Below are 23,303 nucleotides of genomic sequence, written 5' to 3'. Positions count from 1 at the left end.
TCAGCAAGAGATGCACAAAGTCCTTGGTAAACCAAATGGCTGGATGGACGGGTCCCGCAGCCGGCTGCAGTGTCTCTCCCCGGGCAGGTGATGGCGGCTGTCTTTCCCTGCACCTTGATGTTCTTGTTTGACTACTATGGATTCCCAACGGTAGTCCGCTCCCCGGTGTATGGATGCCGGAGGAGCCCGTTTGCCCGCAGGTGCTGGCCCTTGGGTCTCTAGCCTTAGGCGGTAGCTGTATACTCTCACAGTGTGGGCGGTGGCCTTCTATCGGGTCTTTGGCTGTTAGGAAACCCCTGGGGTTCCGGTCACACTCGGATTTGACTATTGTCGGCAGCTCCAAGCCTGGTCTGGGTCCGATGGCCCTGCCTGTCTGTGCTGGCTTCACTTCGCTCCCCGGTCAGTACCGGCGGGCCAACGCCCGACCCCGGTCCTATGGTTCCGCATTGCTTCACCACTCCTGCAGATGGCCACCACCGTCTGCCAACCTTGCTGTCAGTGCCTGGGCCACAAACCCAGACACCCAAGTGTTTACTCCTCTAACTTCCACCTCCTGGACTAAACTAAACTTTTCCCGCCTCCAGGCCTGTGAACTCCTCGGTGGGTGGGGCCAATCGCTTGGCTCCGCCCCACCTGGTGTGGACATCAGACACTGGAGGGAGGCAACAAGGGTTTTTGTTTGGCTGGTGTCACTGTCTAATGGGGGTGGGGGTGTTTGTGTGTTATTTGTGACGGCCTGGCTAGTCCAGGGCGCCACAGTAACATAGGACAAATATACACATTCATATAGGAGGTAACCATTTGTGTAGTTGCTAAGCTGCTTAGGGTACCGTCACACTTTAGCGACGCAGCAGCGATCCCACCAGCGATCTGACCTGGTCAGGATCGCTGCTGCGTTGCTACATGGTCGCTGGTGAGCTGTCAAATAGGCAGATCTCACCAGCGACCAGTGACCAGCCCCCAGCCAGCAGCGACGTGCAAGCGACGCTGCGCTTGCACGGAGTCGGCGTCTGGAAGCTGCAGACACTGTTAACTAAGGTAAACATCGGGTATGGTTACCCGATGTTTACCTTAGTTACCAGCGCACAACACTTAGCTTAGCGTGTGCAGGGAGCAGGAGCCGGCACTGGCAGCGTGAGAGCTGCGGAGGCTGGTAACGAAGGTAAATATCGGGTAACCACCTTGGTTACCCGATGTTTATCTTGGTTACAGCTTACCTCAGGCTGCCAGACGCCGCCTCCTGTTCCCTGCACATTCAGGATTGTTGCTCTCTCGCTGTCACACACAGCGATGTGTGCTTATCAGCGGGAGAGCAACAATAAAAAAATGAACCAGGGCTGTGTGTAATGAGCAGCGATCTCACAGCAGGGGCCAGATCGCTGCTCAGTGTCACACACAGCGAGATCGCTAATGAGGTCACTGCTGCGTCACAAAAAACGTGACTCAGCAGCAATCTCAGCAGCGATCTCGCTGTGTGTGAAGTACCCCTTAGTGTGGTGGGACCCAATATATGGTGATATCTATTACATATACAATAGATAGATCAGCCATATCTTAAGTTAATCTTTTTGCATTGTCTTTGCCCTATATAATAAGTAGTAGAGTTCAATCCTAAGTCCCTGTGTATCATGTTGACATTAATGTAGGATTCTACTTTCATGATTTTATGGGTATTAGGCTGAGTGCCCACAATCAGTGTTCACAGCATTTTGGACACAGAATGCTTCAGCTGCATCCAAAATGCTGCGATATACAGTACAGAGTGGATGCGATTTATAGAAATCTCCTTCCCACTGTGCGTGTACTACTCGCAACATAAGCTGACCTGCGGTGCGGCATTCCGAGCCGCACCTTGTCAATTGTTTGCTGTAGAGTAGCAAGCGTTCTCCGCAGGGAAAACAGAAGAGAGAGATCCCAACTGCCCAAGCCCAGATCATGGGCATGAGCAACTGCGGTCTCCTTGTGGACGAGATTCACGGCCCTGCAGTTCAGGCCCCACCGCGTCCAGGGCACAGCGGGTCCTCATTGTGGGCATGTACCCTTATGGCCCCGTTACACGCAACGACATCGCTAACGAGATATCGCTGGGGTCACGGAATTCGTGACGCATATCCGGCCTCGTTAGCGGCGTTGTTGCGTGTGACACCTACGAGCGACCGCTAACGATCTAAAAAGCAGCAAAAATCGTTGATTGTTGACACGTCGTTCCTTTCCAAAAAATCGTTGATCTTTTAGGACGCAGGTTGTTTCTCATTCCTGAGGCAGCACACATCACTACGTGTGACACCCCGGGAAAGATGAACAACAGCGTTCCTGCGTCCTACGGCAACGAGGTGGGAGTGATGTTAATGCGGCTGCTCTCCGCTCCTCCGCTTCTATTGGTGGCCTGCTGATTGATGTTGCTTTGATGCCACATGAACCACCCCCTTAAAAAAAGAGTTTGTTCGCCGGCCACAGCGACGTCGTTAGGAAGGTATGTGCATGTGACGTGTACTAGCGATATTGTTCGCCACGGGCAGCGATTTGCCAGTGACGCACAAACGAAGGGGGCGGGTGCGATCGCTAGCAATGTCGCAGCGTTTAAAGCGGCCTTAAGTCTCTAATTTAATATTTACATTTGAGTTGTCTCTTGATAAGTTGTTTAGTTAAAGTGAACCTGTCATGTAATTTTTTTTTTATATTAAACCACCCCCAATGTGTTTTAAATGATGCAATGTGTATCACTAAAAAATTCCATGTAATTATCTTAAAAAAAAAAGCTTATATGCTTAGGTAAAACCCGTACAGACCTTGGTTTTCAGTCATGAGGACGGCCTTTTGCTGGGAATAAGACATGTCACTCACATTCAAGCAAAATTCATTTTTGACCTTAGTCATGCCCCCTACAGTGTAATTGATTATACACAGGTCCTTTACTAGAACTTCTCTGCTTAGATCCGCCCATTATGGTCACATGGTCATGAATCACACAGGTCCTATATAGACTATTTGACCAGTGCTGAGCTTTGCTCCCCACATTACAGTTCCATGATCGTGACATCACACAGGTTTTGTTAGGGATGACCAAAAAAATAACAATTATGCTTCAAGTCTGAATGACAACATTTATTAAATATTAGAACATGTCAGAGCTATATTACAAATATACATGAGAAACAAGGTAAAATATTACATTTATATACAATAGATCCATATCCATTGGCTTTATACATAGGATAAATGAGATGTACAGATCTGTATTAATATGTACACAGTACAGAGCACAGATTGCAGTAGGCTGGGATTTTCCCAGTGATAATCCTCTATATACATCTTGTTACTTGCATACATTCATAGTATAAAGTCTATTGAGTGTCAATGATTAGAAATTCATTACAAGAATGTGGTTTTTGATCTTGGCTCTGGATATACTGAACCTCTTGGGTCACTAAATAAATAGTCATCTGATCAGAACTCTAGTGAGTAATGATTTTACGCAGTCCCTATAACGGAACCTCCTTAAATTTGCTTTACAAGGCGGTGAGGTTTATAGTCTTTCCTTGATCTCGGTTATCAAGGGATGGGAGTTCGTCAGTCAGATCTACAACGTTTTCATGCCACTCCAGAGCCTTGGGCTTCTCGATTTCTGCTTCTTCATCATCTTTATCTTTGCAGCACTTGCAGCACTTACATTTCTTGCAACAACAGCAACAGTGCTGACCACAGAACAGGGTGAGGGAGGTCATCCAGAGATCCCAAGGCTTCAGAGAATGCATCCACTTGGGTAGGAAGTCCCAGGTTTTCAGAATATCTGGTAGCACCCTGGGGCATTTGGATTGCATTACACTGATGACAATGACAACAACCATTACAAACACTATCGGGACAGCAACCCCCACCAGAACCTGCCATCCGGCAATGGACAAGCCAAAGATGGCCAAGGGCAACAGGAAGAAGCACAGGATCAGGTAGACTACAGCAAACCATCTGTATTTAGCCGTCTTGTTCCCCAGGCTTTTGGCCATTCGAATTGGTAACCTCATGAAGGGGATGGGATACCAAATAATTATCCCAGATATGTTGAAGAAAAAGTGACATAATGCAATCTGTGGAAAAAAATGAGAAAATGTGTTTAAATAAAAGTATCACACTAAACTTATTGGAAGACATTTTATGTTAACAGCTTTGCCTCCCTGGAAGATCTGTTAAATAATGGTGTGTTCATCACCAGATCATAAAGATTAGATAGACAGATAAGGAGAGAATGTATCTGATATATTTGAATATCCAATCACTGGCCGAAACGATGGTCCCTCCATGTATGACTGCTAAAGCCAGTGATGGGTTGTAGTAATCAGGTGCACATGGTCATTGTAATCAAAACTGATGGCAATGGAGCAGCGGAAGCATTCCCAAGTGAGTTTTAAGTTATTTTTTCATTTTACTCTATTTCCTGCTATTAATAATAATGTTAAAAATCCTGGACAACCTTTTAAAGTGACCATAAGAGTTGAGAAATTAAAAATTACTACTTAATAAGCCTCACGGGGACATGGGATATGATGTTGTGCTACAATAATATGACATCACAAGGCTCAAAAATTGTCAGAAGCACCCAATATGAGGGGCTACTGATCCCGACCTTAGAATCGAAGACTGCACAGGTCTAGGTACCATGGAGGACTGGACTAGATGCTAGGCTGAGGCCATGGCTATCTTCTTGTTCAACTTTAGGCACCATATAACATGGTCCGTATTGAACTAGTACAGACCATGGCTTACATGAACATCTAAGGGGTGCCTGAGGGTGTAGTAGTTGTTGCCGAGTTTAGTTCTTGGTATCGCTCTTTTACATAATTTAGGGTTGTGGATCTGTCGCATACAAATCAGGCGGCACTCAATTGTAGTAGATAACAGCACTTGTTACTTGGCATCGTACCACCGTAGGTATTTACACGGTATGTTATGCTTCAGGGTAATCCTTCATATCCTTCTAAACTGCTGCACTCACTGAACACTACAGTGTCCAGATCCTTCAGTCCTAGGACCGGGAAACCCTCTGGGATATTCTTTCTTCCTCTATCGCAGCTACACGTCCGTCTTCTCTCTCAGAGACCGGTCTCCCAACTGCCACTCTCCACAACCCTCTGTGTGTCCTAGCCGTTACCAGGGCAACAGCTTGTTTAGCACAGGGACATAATTGCCCCAGCAGCACTACCTAGCCTTCCCTATCCAACCTATCCGCTCACTAACCCCTACTATAGAAGCTAATTCTATTGTCAGGTATTAATGCCATTGAACTACTTTTACAGTAAGGGCTACCTATGCAAGAACCTTACACAGAAATACCATACCAACGATTTCACTAACTAAAGGCGGCATTACACGCTACGATTTATCTGACAATCTCAGTAGCGATATGACACGCCCAGATCGTAGTTACGATTTGCCGAGATCGCACATAGGTTGTTTAGTAGCGGTCACACGTAACGATCTCACAAGCGACGCAAAATCGTTCAGCGATATATTGTTTGACCAAGGCGGTCGTGTGGATGTTGTTTGTCGTTTGCAGGGTGTCAAACGTACCAATATGTCTGCTGCGTTCCAAACAATGAACAATATTTTGAAACTGAACGACGTGTCAACAATCAACAATTTTCAACCTATTTGCGATCGTTCGGAATCGCACTTAGGTGTCACACGCAACGACGTCGCTAACGATGCCGGATGTGCATCACGAAAACCGTGACCCCGACGACATATCGTCAGATAAATCGTAGCATCTAACGCCACCTTAACAGTACTAACACTGCTACTGCTACATCTGCCTACCATCTATACCATATTGCTATATAGATATATTTTCATGCAACATTACATAACAACAATATGGTCAACATTTCTGAGGGAAGGAGCTTGACCACCCCCTTAAAAAACAGCCATTTACAACTATATTAAAAGACATTGACCATACATCCAATATAATATATTGATTTACTGCAGCTAAGCCAAAATTTACTAAACTGAACATGAGATTTTTTGGGAATATTTTAATGAGAATATATAAGCCTGTGCCATGGCATAGCAAATCTCTCGGTGAACTTAGTCATTCTGATCAAAATGTTATCCAATATCCTAGTGTTCAGTTTAGTAAATTTTCTTAGCCTTAATTGATCAATGTATAATATTTGGATGTGCAGTCCCTGCCGTATTCTACAGGTATGTTAGATAGAGGGCTATTTATAGTACTAGTACATGTATGGCTAGCTATGGCTTTCCTTGGCAAATTAACAGTTTTTGAGGGATACTCAAAGACATACACATGGTAATCCGCCGATTCCAATGGCAGACCCTTTAAGGTTTATCATGTCCTTAACAAATATAATATGATTCTTCATTGATTTTCACACGTTATAGAATAGACAGAAGTATAACACACCTGTACAGAGTTTTGTAAGGTCTCCCCTGGACTGGCCAGTGCAGCCAACAAGGCTGTTGTTGTAGTTCCAATGTTAGACCCAAGTGTCAGTGGATAGGCCCGCTCAATGCTTATCACTCCAATACCTAGAAGAAGCAAGAGCCAAGATATAAAGAGAAGCAGGAACAATCTAATTATGAGGTATGTCTTCTCTCAATCATACATGCACCTTACCGATGAGTGGAGTAATTGCAGAAGTGAAGACTGAGCTGCTCTGAACAATGAATGTCATTCCTGCGCCAACCAACATTGCCAAGTATCCAGTCAACCATGAGAATGGGAAGGGGAAGTCTTGGGGAAAAAAGTAAGAGAGGATATGTAAGAAGTTATAGAACCAGACATTTCCTTACAGAGAAAACTTCCATATAATGGTAGACCTCGTCCACGTGAACGCTGTGGTACTGATAGTTACCGGTATTAATGATCTTCTTGATCACCACAGAAACTTGTCCTTTTAGCATGGAGTTTAGCAGCTTGACGATCAGGATCAGACACAGACAAAGCACCAGCAATGACAAAGCCAACAAGATAAGTCCGACCGCGAGATCTGGGAGGTTAGTGTTGGCGAATAAGTGGGAGCCTGGATAACAGTAAAGGGAGCATCAATGTGTCAGTTTGTGATCCTTCCAACATTTTCATGAATGGTTCCTACTATGCTCCGGATATAAGATGGCATTAGAGATTTTACAGAATATGAGCAGAATGACCCTTCTGAAGTCTCAATGATAAATAGCCATAATGAACCAAAATGTACTGGACCTATTACAATCTATGACTACCATTTTAGAATTTACCAAGTGTTAAAGGAGTTTATCATGTAAGTTAAAGGGGTGGTTCACTCATATTCATTATTAGCCACAATGATATTATGTTGAAAAACAAGGTTTCTCTCAAATACATTGTGTTGCCAATAGTGCCTGTGAACAGTGCTTATAGATCTGAAAATAAGGAGCGCTGATAGTGTAACACCAAAGTGATCAGTGGGGTATACCTGGAAAATATACACTCACCTGGATCAGTTGTGACAGTCACAACCACTAGTGCGCATGAGATAATGGCGTCTGCTGCAGCCCCACGTGGATGAACATACAAGATAAGGCAGAAAAGGGGTTAATGCTGCGCATCAGCCAAATGAAGACGTATAATGTTGATGAAGATGAGTATTCTTTTATTTCATAGGTCTACGCGTTTCAAGGTGACAACCTCTTCCTCAGGACCAATGCATCAACAACAATGTTGATGCATTGGTCCTGAGGAAGAGGTTGTCACCTTGAAACGCGTAGACCTATGAAATAAAAGAATACTCATCTTCATCAACATTATACGTCTTCATTTGGCTGATGCGCAGCATTAACCCCTTCTCTGCCTTATCTTGTGTGAACAGTGCTTTGCAGACTGCTCTTCCCCATCGCCTGAACCCTGGGCTCCGTGAGCTCGGGGATCTGGTGATGTCACGTCAACTTCCTGTTCAGCTGACTTCTCCGCGGCCGGCCACAGTCTCTGTGAGTGACTTGGCTTGGGCGGCGTTTTACCACTCATCACAGCCCAGCGTGTCTCCTGCTTGCGTACTCTGCAGTGAAGGAGGAGGGAGCAGAGAGATGATGGGTTGTGACGCTGGGCTCTGATGAGCGGTAAAACGCCGCCCACAGCCCTGTCACTCATGGAGACTGGGGCCAGCCATGGAGATTTCAGGTGAACAGGAAGTTGAGGTGACATCACCGGATCCCTGAGGTCACGGAGCCTGGGGGTCAGGCGATGGGGAAGAGTGGTCCGCAATAGCGTTGCTCACAGGCACAATTGGCAACACAAGGTATTTGAGAGAAACATTGTTTCTCGACATAATATCATTGTGGCCAATAATGAATATGGGTGAACCACCCCTTTAAGAATATACAGAGTATGTTATAGAATAAAAAAAATGAATTTGGGAAAAACCTTTTCATTAAATTTTTTTAAATTTTGCTACTTTTTCCAGTACAAAAAAACCCCTTTCATTACAGCATAATCTGTTTTTTTCTACAATCACCTTTGGACTAGTTAAGTATACTGTTATGTATTTTTTCATTTTTCTTGCATAGGAACTAAAAATAAAATGTTAGGATTTATTAAAACTAAGAATTTTAATTACATTGATAGAAATACTTACATGTGAATTTTACAGTCTCAATAACCTCTGTCCAGGTCACATTATTCTCATCTGTCCAGCAAGGTCTGTTGAAAGTACAGTTCTCTATACCTGGCACACTGGCATTGATCCAGTCCTGCATAAAAGCATTGCATACTTGTTATTTCAAGTTGTTGCCTTATATTGTCCCATGGTTGGTCCCCACAAGGTGTCTTTTTACCTTATATCCACATTCTCTCTTGATCAGACTCTTATTTTGAGCATCCGGGTCACCATTGGCTATTTGCTGAATGACATTTTTATCAAGCTGAAATAAAAAGAGACTTGTTAATGTGTCGTACCCATAGAGAGACACATAAGGAATTATACGTATGTGTACGCTATGAGTAAGAACTGATTGGGTTGAAATGCAAAGCATCTGTGATGATGGTATACTTAAATTGCAATGATATAGGCCACATGGTAGATGATTTTTATCCATCGGTTCCTCTTCATAATTAGACAAGCCATTGCCATGTAACCAAGTATAAAATAACGTGAGCACAATTACCTAATATGTTTTTTTATAGCTATCCAGCAAAATGTAAAGGTTTTCATAGAGCTTTAATAATAATAAAGGCTATAGAAGCATTTCTTTAAGACTGACCTAGTGCATATCAGTCTTGCTGGAGTACACTAAACTGATTAATTAATGAATCAGGCATGTCTGATGCCCAGTGTGCACTATGACTGGAATTGTATGTTAGCTGGGTGCTGGTGTACATTTCTGGAAGAAGTTACTCCACTTTAGTATTTTAATTTATGATGATGTTAAATGGCGGGCGTGACCACACCTAGTCCGGCCCAGATTGGCGTAGCTCGTCTGGACTGGTGTAAGTATCTTAATGAATTGGCCTCTACGTGTATAATTCATATTTTTGGGCCAAAAATCATTTTTTTTACTTGGTTTTATCAACAATTTTCAACCATTTGTTTTTTGCAGCCTGCATGTATTTTCATTCATTGCAGGCTGCTCAGTCCTGTTTTGTATGAAATCCATCATATGGACAATCTAACAGCTCAGTTTATAATCTTTCTCTTGGTATACCAAACACTTATGAAGCTGAGTTTAGATTTGTATTTTGGATAGCAGAGATAAAGGAGAGCTTTCTGGGAGCTTGTTTGCCCTTATTTTTCATTGATTTGAACTGAGCAGCTTGCAATGTATGGGAATAAATGCAGGCTGCAAATGGCAAATAGCTGCAAAACATTAATAAAAACCAAATTGCAAAAACTATTATTAGCCAAAATACATGTATTTAAGTAAAATCCCTAAAGGAGTCCATTGCCATTAAATTAAAAGTTATGGACATACCTGAATAATTCCTTTGGTGAGGGGCTCTGTGATAACTTTTAGCATGTCTGGCGCATCTTCCCCTGACTGTATATTGAAAGACTCCACAATAGCATTAGTGAGGTGGAACAAATATCCGGATGCTATTTCAATCGGCAGTAGGACCAGCACGGAGAGCCAGTTGAAGAAATCATGCACAGTTGCTCCCGCAAATGCCCTGTAAAAGGAAACACCTTGTATAAGTGTCTTTAGAAATTAGTTCAATGAGGCTTATTTACATCGATTGCAATGCGTCCTCATGCATATGGCCGTCCTGGCGGCTCCTTGCCATGAACATGTTGGCAGTCTGTATGCTGCCATATGATGCATTGTACTGTGCCAAAATATGAAGTTATCCTTCATTGCTTCTTGAGAGAACAGATCTGTATTAGAGTTGAAATATTTGTTTTCTGTTGGGTTTCACCACTTGGACACCCACTTATTGTCAGAATAGTAGACTTGTGTCCCTGTTCTTCATTTATTCTTTCCTAGCACTGAAAAAGAAAGCCACTTCCAACCTGTGCATCATATATTTGGCACCAGGTAAAAATGGGGAACACAAATCCCCTGTTCTGTCTATCACTTATCGCTGTACAGTACATTGGTGATCATAGAAACCCCTTTATTTGGTCATTTATTGCACAAAGAGAAACAGAACTTCAAGGGTCCGAGTACACCTACCGCCTGGAGACACTAAGCTTGTTTGCTCCTCAGCGGTCATTTTAGCCTGTTTAGTATTTACACAGGCAGACTTTAAATGCACAATGAACAATCTGTAATAGATCAGTCATTGCACATAGACTGTCATTGTTCTCCCAGCGCTAGGTCCTGTTTACAGAGGAGAAAGCGCTGCGGAGAACGATGATCTTTTGTTCAAATCATAAGACCATTTCACCCAAGAAGAGTTTTGCTCCCTTGTAGGCTGAATTTTTCATGAACAGGACATTCCTAGGATCACCCATTCCCAATAATCACTCAGTCAAAATGTATATTACTTTTTATCATTTAAAGGGATTGTCCACTACTTGGACAACCCTTTCTCATTCCCGATGTTTTTTTCCCCCTTAAAAATAAAAATCCTATACTTTGGACACTTAAAGGGAACCTGTCACTAAGTTTTTCCCTTATAGGCTGCGGCCACCACTAGTGAGCCCTTATATACAGCATTCTAGAATACTGTATATACAGTAAGAGCCTAGGCCATTCTGTAGAATGTAAAAAACACCTTTACAATACTCAGCTAGGGGGCAGTCCGGTCCGATTGGTGTCACTTCTCTTGATCTAGCGCTTCCTGATCTTGTGCGATCGCCATCCTCCAGCCCAGCCCCGTGTGCATAACGCGTCCAGCGTTATCCACATAGAGGCCTCAATTGCCAGGCAGATGAAAGTGCACATGCGCAGGAGCACAATGGAGGCCTCTGTGAATGATATAGGACACGCCATGAACACGGGGCTAGGAAGGAGGATGGTGATTGCACAAGAAGGAGGAGGTGCCGGACCAAAAGCAGTGAAACCCATCAGAGTGGACCGCCCCACAGGTGAATATAATAAAGATGTTTTTTACATTCTACAGAGTGGTCTGGGCTCTTATATACAGAATTTCAGAATACTGTATATAAGGGCTCACTGGTGGTGGCCGCAGTTCATAAGGGAAAAACCTGGTGACAGGTTCCTTTTAAGTAATCAACAGGAAGTGAGAGCTGTGGCTACTGCTCACTTAATATGAACTACTCTTGTGTCCGAAGTCGGGGGGCGAGAACCCGGCGCTGATTGGTCACGGGGCCCACGTGTCATATCAATGTAACGTGTGCCCCAGGAATACAAGTTCCAACATCACTGGAATCGTGCCGACCCCAGAGGTGAGTATAGGTTTTTTTATTTTTATGGGAGGTGACACATGGGTAATAAGAAGGGGTTATCCAAGTAGTGGACAACTCCTTTAATATTCTTTGCATAGCCGCATTCTCTGTTCCGGATTATTCTACATTCAAGCTCTCTAGACTCTTGTTATTTTCCTTATTAAATATTTCATTATAGTTTGTGATATTTTGTACTTTATTTTCTTTATAACTGTTTGCTTTGTTCTTTCTTTGTACTATGGGTGTTATACATACTCCCACCCGAAAATACTTATTTCCATCACTCTCTGATTCTCTCTCATCTCGGATTTACAGGTTTAATTAGAGACAATATGATAATTTTGCCTTCTGTAAAGGAGTGTTCTGGTAACTACGATTAAAATCAGGTTTGTTCTCAAGGTGTGTCTCTGTATTTGGTTTTCAAAGAACTAAAACTGCATAAGTAACAAATATAGGTGATATGGACTATTGTATCTATACCTAGTTTTATGCAATGAAAATATATTTGTATCTACTAATATATTTGACTTTTCTTTTGAGATATATCTTCAACTAGAGTACTACAGGGGAAACTACTTCACTGTTACAAAAAATATAATGCACAGGCATAGTTGGATATAATTTGCCTACTACAGGGAACAACTGTATGCGCTTCACTGCTTCCTCATTTTCTTAATTGACATAATAAGAGCAGGCACTGTACCTTCTGAATTCATTCCGGTCACCAGACTGCATCAAAGCCACAATGGTATTTGTGACCGATGTGCCAATGTTGGCTCCCATGATGATTGGAATGGCCGTCCTAACCGTAAGAACTGTCAAAACACAACCAATCATACAAACAATATTCGTTAATGCGATAATCTCCAAAACAATGGAAGTGTTGTTACATTCATTATAACCGCCAATAGAATAGGGCAACATTACGCAATTATGCTACTTCTATGTGCCTGGTCGATTGGTGTCATATAAGGAAATATCGAAGCTGCAATCGATATTTGGGAGATTTTAGGTTATCGACTCTGATATAACGCAAGTGAGTTCAATTTAGTAAACCATCCCCATTGACATATATAGTACAAGGTATACTTACGCCCAGACGACACCATGCTGACCACAATAGATGAGGAAGTACTTGAGCTCTGTACAAGGACGGTGACCAGGACTCCAATCACCAGGCCAGCAACAGGGTTGGACAGTACGGAGTGGTTCTTGAAAATGTCGCCTGCAGCCTTTCCTAGAATGAGATAATTTTAGGTTGGTAAAGAAGGGCAGAGTATAAGTGAAAGCTACACATTGTTCTACCACCTCTCTGGCCATACAAGTATTTTTTAGGAACATGAGCTGTAAATCCTATGAGTAGGATAACCACAGCTGATGGATTATGCCATAACCAATATTGGTGAAAAGAACAATTTCTTACCTCCGACCAGTTGGAAGGCCGAGCTTAACACGTCCAGGGAGCAAACAAAGAAATACAACAGAGTCAACAAGAGAACAAATTTAACGATTGACTTCAGAACGGATAGGACACGTTGCTTTGTGGTCATTTCTGTGGAACAAAATTTTCTTTTAGTCCTTAGATGTTAATAGTAATAGAAAAATATCACTTATGTGACCACATATATGTGTGGATATAATACGAGCGATATAGCACAAACACTAAATGGGCAATGGAAGTATTGGGCCATCTAATACATCACACCTACAGGAGCCTTTTTAAAATCTTATTAATCCATAGGCATTAATAAGAAGTTGGCCTCCGCTCTGCAGCTTCCACTTATCTAGGAAGGTTCCTGCAAGATTTTGGAGGAGTCTTCTACCCGTTCATCCTGAAGAGCATTTGTGAGGGCTATCGCTGACATCGAATGAGTGGAGCTCAATTCAGAGTTTTTTTAGAGCGTGCCATTATATCTCAAATTTAGTGAGGGCCAACAACCGGTAAGAGGCCGGATGTTATACACTAGGAGCAATGAGACTGAATGAAAAACCTGAATGCAGTACGTTTGTCCATATAGTGTATGGGTGTATTGTCCTGTGTGTGTGTATATATACTGTCGCAATAGGGAAACATCAGATATTTGTACATATATTTGTGTACTTATGTGTATATTTTAATATGAGTGTTGTATGTGAAACCTACCTGACCATTTTGGTCCTGTACTCTTAAGTTCTGGCATCTCCCATGGGTCAATCTCCTGATCTTCTGATTTGTCTTTGCATAGCGTCACAGTGGAGTAAGCTGGAGGTAGGGACTCTTCTAGAAAGCAAAGAAATAAAATTGTTGCCTATTATGAAAAATGTCAGCTTTCACATATTACATTGATGCCACCATTTGTAGGATACCAGTGAAAAATGGAGTCATGTCGCATGTACAAATATCTTATTTGCTATTGTATTTGCTTAGAATGATGCTTCCTTTGCAGAATTCATTGTTTACAGAAGCATTCTGGCTTTTTTTTTTGCCCATACAATGCTTATTTTCCATCATTATTCTGCCTGTTATTTATTTAATTAATCTCAATTTAATTACATCTATACATTTCCCCCTCTTTATTATAGGAAATGGGGTCCTATGTTCTCCAGTCTGACACACAGACCAGTACATGCAGTACATTCTGACTACAGAATGACATCATCACGTCTTAGCCGCTATCAGACTCCTCCCCTTCACACATAGCCCCACCCTCTCTGTCCTGTGCTTCCTCCCATGCACCTAAAGATATAGTTGAAGGCATGAAACGGTCTTTGCTGCCCATAGATACCAATCATAGAGCAGCTTTCATTTAGGGAAGGTGCAGACGGTCTTAGATTCTCTCATTCGAGAGAATTGGGCTGTAACACTTTGATCAAATTTTGATCAGAGTATGGGCATATTGTTTTCCGATTCTCTCCGATGAGGAAAAGATAGAGAAACATTTTTCCCCATCTTCTACATTTTGTCAGTGTGCGAAAGTCAGACTGCACTCAGATGTCATCCGAGTGCAGTCCGATGATTTTCACGCACTCATTGACTTGCATGGCAGAGTGCGATTGAATATCAGATCAAACTTGGAAAGACACTGTCCAAGCAAAAAAATTGGACTTATTGTAGAATTATACGGCCCCAAATAATAAGATTAGTTCAAGTGCAATCCAATCATTTGTCTGATCGAACTCTGAGTGAAAATATACTCATCTCCTCCTGCTGTTATATGCTCTTGAAAAATGAAATCAGTCATGTGTGTTTTGTTACAATGAGGAGCAAAGGAAGGCTTTCTTTTAGACAATTTCGTAACTCAAACTATATCATTCTACTTTACATAATAGAGCAAAGATAATAGGTGACACATGATACACTGAGACTGCTGTGTATATCACATAGGAGACAAACTGCTGTATATACATCACATAGGAGACTCTGAGACTCTGCTGTATGTAACAACTAAGAGACACTGAGACTCTACTGTATACATCACACAGGAGACACTGACACTGCTGTATACATCATATAGGATACGCTAAGACATGTATGCATCACATAGGAGACACAGTAACTGCTTTATGTATCACAGAGGATAGACTGAGACTCCGCTGTTTACATAACATAGGGGACAGAGAGACTGCTGTATACATCACTGTGTACAACTGATACACTGGGATTGCTTTATGTATCACATATAATACTCTGAGAAAGCTTTATACACATCACACTGGAGACATTGAGAAGGTTGTATACACATCACACAGGAGACACTGAGACTGCTGTGTATACATCAGATAGGAGACATTAAGACTGCTCTATATACACTACATGTAATACTTTGAGACTGCTGTATACATCACATAGGATAGACAGAAACTGCTTTATATACATCCCATAGGATACACAGAGACTGCTGTAAGGTACTTAGTTATCATTTTTTGATCAAAGCCATTATGAGAAATGCAGTCTACATTAGGATAACTATATTGAAGGGGAAGAAGGAATAAAGATGGCAGACAACACATCAACTAAAACAGGTATACAGAAGGCAAAAATTAGATCCTCTGCATTATTTGTTTATAATAGCCTATATTGCATTATATAAGAAAAAAAAATAGTTTTCTTCTTTAAAGGTCATATGAAAGGTAATGAATATTTAACTGATGAATTTCCTGTCCTGAAAAATTTGTCTAATGGAAAAAAAACAAACGCTTTTTAGTCCTGCAACATAGAAAACATGCAACAACAGCAATGATGAACTTACAGAAAACTGAACGTAATATTACTGATAAGCTTACCAGGTGGTGGGTTTGCATTGTCATTATTAGGTTGGTATTTGGGAGGATCGTCCACACCTTCTGGGATACGGTGTTGGAATTCGGGGAAAGGAGCCATTGTCTGGAAAAAGAGAAGAGAGAAGGTTAGACGTCAGCAATTACTCACTGTCGTCACAGTTGAAGCCAGTAATCCATCATCTGATACAAAAGATCCCATTCACCATTGAATAACCTTAAGCAATGAGGTAGGAGATGACCCGTCACCTGTAATGCCAGGAAATTACCCTTGCTATAAGTTGGGACTTTTCTTAGACTGGGATGTGAACATGCAATGCATTATCTACTTATATATAGTAGTATATAGTACAATATATATTTTGTTTTAGGAAATTAAGGGATATACTGACATATAATTTTAGCTCAATAATAGATTTTAACAAAAAAAAAAAGGCGAATGACAAAAAACCAGAGACATCAACGAAGTTGGAGAGAAGTACAGAAACATGAGGAATGGTGATGTGAATTTTTTAGTAATTGTTTTATGGTTTAACACTAGAAGTCCCAGAAATTTCGAGCTCCCCCCTGAAGTCCCGAAAGAGGGTCAAATGACCCTTAAGCTGGGTTCACACATAGCGACAACGACGTCGCTGTTACGTCACCATTTTCTGTGATGCAACAGCGACCTAGTAAGTCGCTGTTATGATCGCTGCTTAGCTGTCAAACACAGCAGACGCAGCAGCGATCATAACGACACGCGTCGCTGTGGAAGTCATGCTGCACTTGGTAACTAATGTAAATATCGGGTAACCATTACCCGATATTTACCTTGGTTACCAGCGCACACGCTTAGCGCTGGCTCCCTGCTCTTCTAGCCAGGATACTCATCGGGTTAATTACCCGATGTGTACTCCGGCTCCGGCTATGTGTGCAGGGAGCCAGCGCTAAGCGGTGTGCTCTCACGCTGCCAGTGCCGGCTCCCTGCTCATGTAGCTGGAGTACACATTGGGTAATTAACCCAATGTGTACTCCAGCTACGTGTGCAGGGAGCAGGGAACCGGCACTGGCAGCGTGAGAGCACACCGCTTAGTGCTGGCTCCCTGCACGCCTAGCCAGAGTACACATCGGGTTAATTACCTGATGTGTACTCCAGCTACGTGAGCAGGGAGCCGGCACTGGCAGTGTGAGAGCGGCGGTGCTAGTAACTAATGTAAATATCGGGTAACCAAGGAGAGGGCTTCTTGGTTACCCGATGTTTACCTTGGTTACAGCTTACCGCAGGCTGCCAGACGCCGGCTCCTGCTCCCTGCTCGCTTCAGTTCGTCGCTCTCTCGCTGTCACACACAGCGATGTGCGCTTCACAGCGGGAGAGCGACGAGCAAAAAATGAAGCAGGACATTCAGCAACGAGCGGCGACCCCCACAGCAGGGGCCAGCTCGTTGCTGAATGTCACACACAGCGACAGCGACGGGACGTCGCTGCTACGTCACAGAAAATGGTGACGTAGCAGCGACGTCGTTGTCGCCATCGCTGTGTGTGACACCACCTTTAGTCCAAACTGAATAGAACTAACTAGAAACTAAATGGCTAAACTCAATGGGAAACAACAACCTCCTGTGGTGCGACAGTGATGGCCTTAATTACAGAACAAAAGACGGTGATTATAGGAAGTTAGCTAAAATCCTTCAGGTCATTCGACCCGTCTCTGGGTTCCAAAGGTAGAAATGTTAAATGACCCCTCTCTGGGACTTCTAGTGATAATGGGCTTAATTCATAGCTACACTGCTCAGTACTGCTGTACATCATCCCTCATGCTGTTTCTTGTGAATATATGCTACATAGAAACAGGGGAGCATGAATTTCTGATGTCTGTGTGTGGTGCGTATGGGAGACATCATAGCAGCTTGTCTCCACCCACCAGTTCAGTGACAATTAAATTCTGCAGAGGGGAAAACTGGGGAAAAATGCAGGATACAAGTCATATAGTGGCCAGAAATAGCATTAAAAAAAACAGGATAGCTTGTTCTAAAATATCTCCTAAATTTACAGGTAACTGTATAAGGGGTCTATAACTGAATGGAGGGCAGCAAAACCATAACTAAAATTTGCAGTTCCTTCAACTAGATTGCCCATCAGCAGGGAATGTTGGGGTGATAGTTGCATTTACCTTCACCCCTCAAACATACAGTCCAATGTAAATAACATCACTCCCTTCAACCCCTTCCAGCATACAGTCTCATGTAAAAAGAGATCACTCTCCCCTAGAGTTGAGCAAAAACATTCATAGGACTCTTGCCCCACAACAGCATTGCTAGTGGCCACTGGACCACAGGCCTGCGAATCCTTCCTGCTAGCCGGCATCCCTGGCACTTCCTCTGATTTGTCGGCCAGGAGTGATGGGGGTCTTGCAATTTTCTTTGCTCCCTGAGCAGTTAGTACCAGGGGCCACTCTGCAGTCATGGCTGTCTCAGGTTTCTTGCCATCAGAGCCCCATCGATCAAAAAGAGACGTCATATCTTAGCAAAATTCCATTGTTTTATATCATGGAAAGGAATTTTAATTCAGCTTATAAAGTGGTGAAGGATTTACTGAAGCCATTGTAGTCAGAATGATCTTCCTTAAAGGGGTTGTCCACTTCTTTTACATTGATGGCCTATCCGTATGATAGGTCATCAATGTCTGATCGGCCGGGGTCCAACACACTGCACCCTCTCTGATCAGCTGTTTCTGGTACAGGCGGTGGCAGTAGGCAACCAGAAATGCTCAGCTCTGGCGCTGCTCTGTCTTCTGATAGCGGCCAAGTACTGCACATCCAACTCCCATAAAGAAGGTGAATGTGTTCCCAGCCTCAGCCACTATCAGAAGACGAATCAGCACCGGATCTTAGTATTTCTGGCTGCCACCTGCCATCGCTGGGACCGAGAGCAGCTGATCAGCGGGAGTGCGGTGTGTTGGACCCCAGCCGATCAGACATTGATGACCTATCGTAAGGATAGGCCATCAATGTAAAAGTAGTGGATAACCTCTTTAAGACAAATCCCCTGTTGGACACTCAGGGTCCCGCACACTGTTCCTATTTAGTGCCCTGTCCGTGTCCACCACTGATGGGGTTTGTAAGATAATGAGAACTATTGTAACATGTCTTTATGTGCATGTACAATTACTGGAATATATTACATTAAAAGGGTGGGACCACACCGAGAACAACACCGAGAACAGCACCGAGATACATCCATGCATACATTCTCCTATTGTTTTAATTAGAACCTGTGCCATCTCCAAGTAGACTGTCTTACTGAACCTGCTGGGCAAGTTATTAATAATTACCTCCATGGTCTATAAATCAATTGTGCACAATCTTGGCACCTTGTAGACGTGATGATTCAAAGCGTGGAGTGTATTCAATATAATGAATATAACCTACTTAAAGGCTGGACGTCTGCAAATCATCCAACTGATATGGAGCACATATGAGCTAGAACACCCATATGAAGCCCATCAATCACATGTAGCTGTCTGCTGATTGATCAATTGACCAACAACTATTATTGGCCCAATGGACATATTATTCAAATGTGAGATAAGTGGCTACTAAGGATATTGTTTCTGAAACTAGTATCAGTAGGTGAGGGAAGTCCAACCTGTCTGATCTATTTTCTGATGACAGGAGACATCTGGGGACAGTTTGGGAATCTTCATAGATGAGAATTGTCAACTTAGTGGGGTGGGAGATAGGTGGCTGCCAGACATATTGACACTACTTATCTCATAAAAAAAAGTTTAGTGAAAGTCCATGACTGGAACTCTATGCAAAGTAGTTAACATTGGTCAAGTTTCATCTTCATAAATGAGTAAAATTGTAAATTAAGTAGCTTTTCCATGTATTTGTTATTAACAAATTCTCTCTGTTCAAGAAGGTAGGCATTTTTATTGTATTGTTTATTTATCGTTGCCTAGCTTACCGACTACTGCACAATCTATAGCTAGTAGCTAGTCTTCTGGGCAGGGAGTGCAGCGCTTACAAGCTCTGTGTAATAGAACTTGTAAGCGCTGCTCTGTGGAGCCACCCAACTTCAGTACCCCAGTGCATTAGAGAAGGCACATTTCGGACCAGCGGCTCAACCGTAAAACTGATTCAACATAATTTAGGAGTGCACCACCCCACCAAGAAAGCAGTAAGCCAGGAGGCAGGGGAGCAGTGCACTAGTGAGCAACCCATAATTATTAAAAAAAAATGAAGTCACGTAGAGTCGCTTCAATAAAACCTTTGGTACCCTGGCTGGTGTGCAGCTACTACTCCCAGCATTTCTGGGCAGCCACAAACTGTTGGGAGTTGTAGTTTTACGACAGCTGTAAAGCCAAAGGTTACTGATCCTAGGTCTATTCCATGATGCAAAGAAATAAGAGTCACTTGGCAAAATCAGGACATTAGGGGCTAATATTATTCAATTGTGCTGAATACATATTTATGTGCTAATATACTTGAAAGAAAATAAATTATTAAAAATGAATATATTGTATATGCAATGAAACTGTCCTATATATATATATTTAGTTTCATTTCATATACAATATATATGTATAAATAAAAAAAATATATATACTGTATATATATTTTCTTTATTTATACATATATATTGTATATGAAATGAGACTGTCAAATATATATATATATATATATATATATATATTTGACAGTCTCATTTCATATACAATATATATATAAATAAACATATATATATTTGACAGTCTCATTTCATATACAATATATATGTATAAATAAAGAAAATATATATACAGTATATATATATTTTTTATTTATACATATATATTGTATATGAAATGAAACTAAATATATATATAGGACAGTTTCATTACATATACAATATATTAATTTTGAATAATTTATTTTATTTCAAGTATATTAGCATATAAACATGTTTTCAGCACAATAGAGTAATATTATCCCCTAGTGTCCTATTTTTTACCGCTACAGTGTATATATATATATATATATATATATATATATATGAAACATAATCAAAATATATTATTTGTGTAGTTATGAAATATTAATAAAAAAAACTAATAAGGTGCAGCAGTATAATGAAACCCATTCTCCAAGCAGAAAGCCAAGAAAACTGAAAAGCCTAGATGTCCTCCACCATAAGTTACCATGTACCTTTTTCTCCATGTTTCTAGCTTTGGACAATTACTGGAAAGCAATTATTAAATTATTAATATACTTAAATACTGACATTAAACCAATGTATAATAAATTCTATGGGATATTTTATAGGCGACTGATTCATTGATATTAATATATTATGTGTCATATTGTCCGTACAATACAACAGCATACTGATATTTGGCACGAATTCTGGAAATGTCGCCAAATGCTTCTATTCTTTCTTCATATCCTCTGATTACAGATTGGAGTCTATTTCTCTAATGATACTTTCTTGTAAGTCAGAACCTGCACCCAACAAAGACTCCATTGTGGTAAAATAGGTAAAATGATAAGAATAAAAAAAAAAGTAAATGTAAATTAAATCAACTGTGTCTCCTAAGGTGCTCTGATGAGCGGACGGAATTTGGAATATGAGACCAATGTCTTAAACAAGGGGATCTTTTAAGATGCTTCAATGGATTCATGTGCAATAAAAAGGACATCTAGAATTGTTTGTATGCTCAAAATACAATAAAAAATTAAATATCAATGTTTTTTGCACTCTTACTATGCACAACTTGCTTTATATATACTGAGATGTAGCAGAGCTAAGTTTGTTATTTGACACAACACATGATGCAGTTACTATACTGGTTGACAAAGAGCATCATAATGCACAAATAATGTAGTGTGCATTTTAGTAGGATTTTTGAGTGCATTTTTGAATTTTAAAATTAAGTCCATGTTCCCACATTGCATAAATATTGCGATTTTTGTTATATTTAAAAGATAAATCAAAGTGGATGTGATTTCACGAATTCTCTTGCCCATTGTCTGTATGAAGACATTGCAGACCTTGGCATTTTTTGCCTATAGGGTATATTTACACATTGCAGATTTGCTGCAGATTTTGTTGCGGAAAGTTCCGAGATTGACTCATTCAACTGAACCAACCCCATATCAGTGAATGGAGGTGATTTTCACCTGCAGACATTTCTGCAACAATATCTGAATTGTGCGAATTCACCCAAAAGGTTTCTACTAGGAGTGTACAATATTGTAAAAATCATCTACAAATAAAGTGAAAAAAATAAATTACCACCGGGATAAATAGTGTGTATAGCAATTAGTATTTTGCCATTGACTTACAACAGGCTGCACTGTTTTATGCTGCTGCACGTTAAAAAATGCCAAAAAACAATAAATAATACGTAAAAACACAGCGAATGTGCCGTATAGAAGTTGAATTAAAAGTCCAGTTCTTCTACATGTGTAAGTGCAAGTGTAGGGAAAACATTTGTAAAAGTGGAAAAAAAATACTACATAAGTATATAATAATGTTTTTAGTATGAAAACAAAATAATGTAAAGGAAAAATACAATAAAAAGTGTTAAAAAATATTGACATTTTCAGAATTTTACACTTCAATACTATTAAAAATAAAGCCTAATATAAAGCTCCGCAGCACAAGATAACTGTACAATGGAAAGTGGTGGTCTGCAACATGCAGCAGATTACAGGTTACTATCCTATAGTATGAGAAATGCAAAAAAGTATCATGTAAAAGTTATAAACGTCCATCAATCTTGTGTACAAGCAGATGAAATACTGTACAAGTCAAATAAACTGTAAATGACTGGTAATTAAATTACACACATAGAAGAGCTGGAATGTGACTCACCTGATGTGCTGGTGGTAGAGGAGTCAGGATAGGGATAGGATGAGGGAGAGGATGCTCTGAGCACTTATATACAGGGTGAGATTTGTGCCTACACACCCAGGTGACCCAATGCCATCCCTCCCATTGTGGATTGGCTCTGCCTTTTTACCTGACGTGTGTGCAATCAGCACTTTCCAATCAGGGCTGGTAAATGAGTAAATCCTTGTCCAGTCTGTGCTATCAGAGCTCCATGCTGACAGAGGCAGGCTGACATAATAATAGGCAGCTGATATCAGAGCTGTTCTGTGCTGTAGGGGAGGCACATCCGGCTCTCCATGTGGAGAAGAGGGTGGAATTGTTATTCCCTGCAACCTGAAACTCCTTTTCTGCCCGGTCTCTCATCACACAGTTGTGCTAAAGA

The 23,303-nt window shown here is 41.4% G+C and overlaps 1 protein-coding gene across 2 annotated transcripts; it reads right to left on the bottom strand.

Annotated features, from left to right (window-relative positions):
- Positions 1 to 3,084: 3,084 nt before the first annotated feature.
- SLC34A2 (solute carrier family 34 member 2) lies at positions 3,085 to 23,009 on the bottom strand. Of its 2 annotated transcripts, XM_075346940.1 has the most exons (14): positions 22,904 to 22,965; positions 21,235 to 21,267; positions 16,077 to 16,176; positions 13,957 to 14,073; positions 13,237 to 13,365; positions 12,907 to 13,050; positions 12,517 to 12,628; positions 9,937 to 10,132; positions 8,803 to 8,889; positions 8,604 to 8,718; positions 6,870 to 7,037; positions 6,632 to 6,748; positions 6,419 to 6,543; positions 3,085 to 4,085 (listed from the first exon to the last, which is right to left on the bottom strand). In XM_075346940.1, the coding sequence occupies exons 2-14, from the start codon at positions 21,244 to 21,246 to the stop codon at positions 3,510 to 3,512; spliced, it is 1,998 nt and encodes a 665-aa protein (XP_075203055.1). In that variant the 5' UTR covers positions 21,247 to 21,267; positions 22,904 to 22,965; the 3' UTR covers positions 3,085 to 3,509. The 2 variants fall into 2 exon arrangements, with proteins under 2 accessions (XP_075203055.1, XP_075203056.1); XM_075346941.1 differs by lacking the exon at positions 21,235 to 21,267 and having other exon boundaries at positions 22,904 to 23,009.
- Positions 23,010 to 23,303: the final 294 nt, after the last annotated feature.

The sequence above is a fragment of the Anomaloglossus baeobatrachus genome, chromosome 1 (genome assembly GCF_048569485.1).
Source record: "Anomaloglossus baeobatrachus isolate aAnoBae1 chromosome 1, aAnoBae1.hap1, whole genome shotgun sequence".
In the NCBI taxonomy this organism is placed as follows: Eukaryota; Metazoa; Chordata; class Amphibia; order Anura; family Aromobatidae; genus Anomaloglossus; species Anomaloglossus baeobatrachus.
This window is presented reverse-complemented; position numbering and strand designations above follow the sequence as displayed.

What these genes read in the sequence shown, in the direction of transcription:
- SLC34A2 (XM_075346940.1), bottom strand. An exon ending in GGCCTTCCAACTGGTCGGAG is followed by an intron (nt 13,051 to 13,236) that starts GTAAGAAATTGT and finishes ATCTCATTCTAG; the next exon opens with GAAAGGCTGCAGGCGACATT. An exon ending in AGAGAGAATGTGGATATAAG is followed by an intron (nt 8,719 to 8,802) that starts GTAAAAAGACAC and finishes GCTTTTATGCAG; the next exon opens with GACTGGATCAATGCCAGTGT.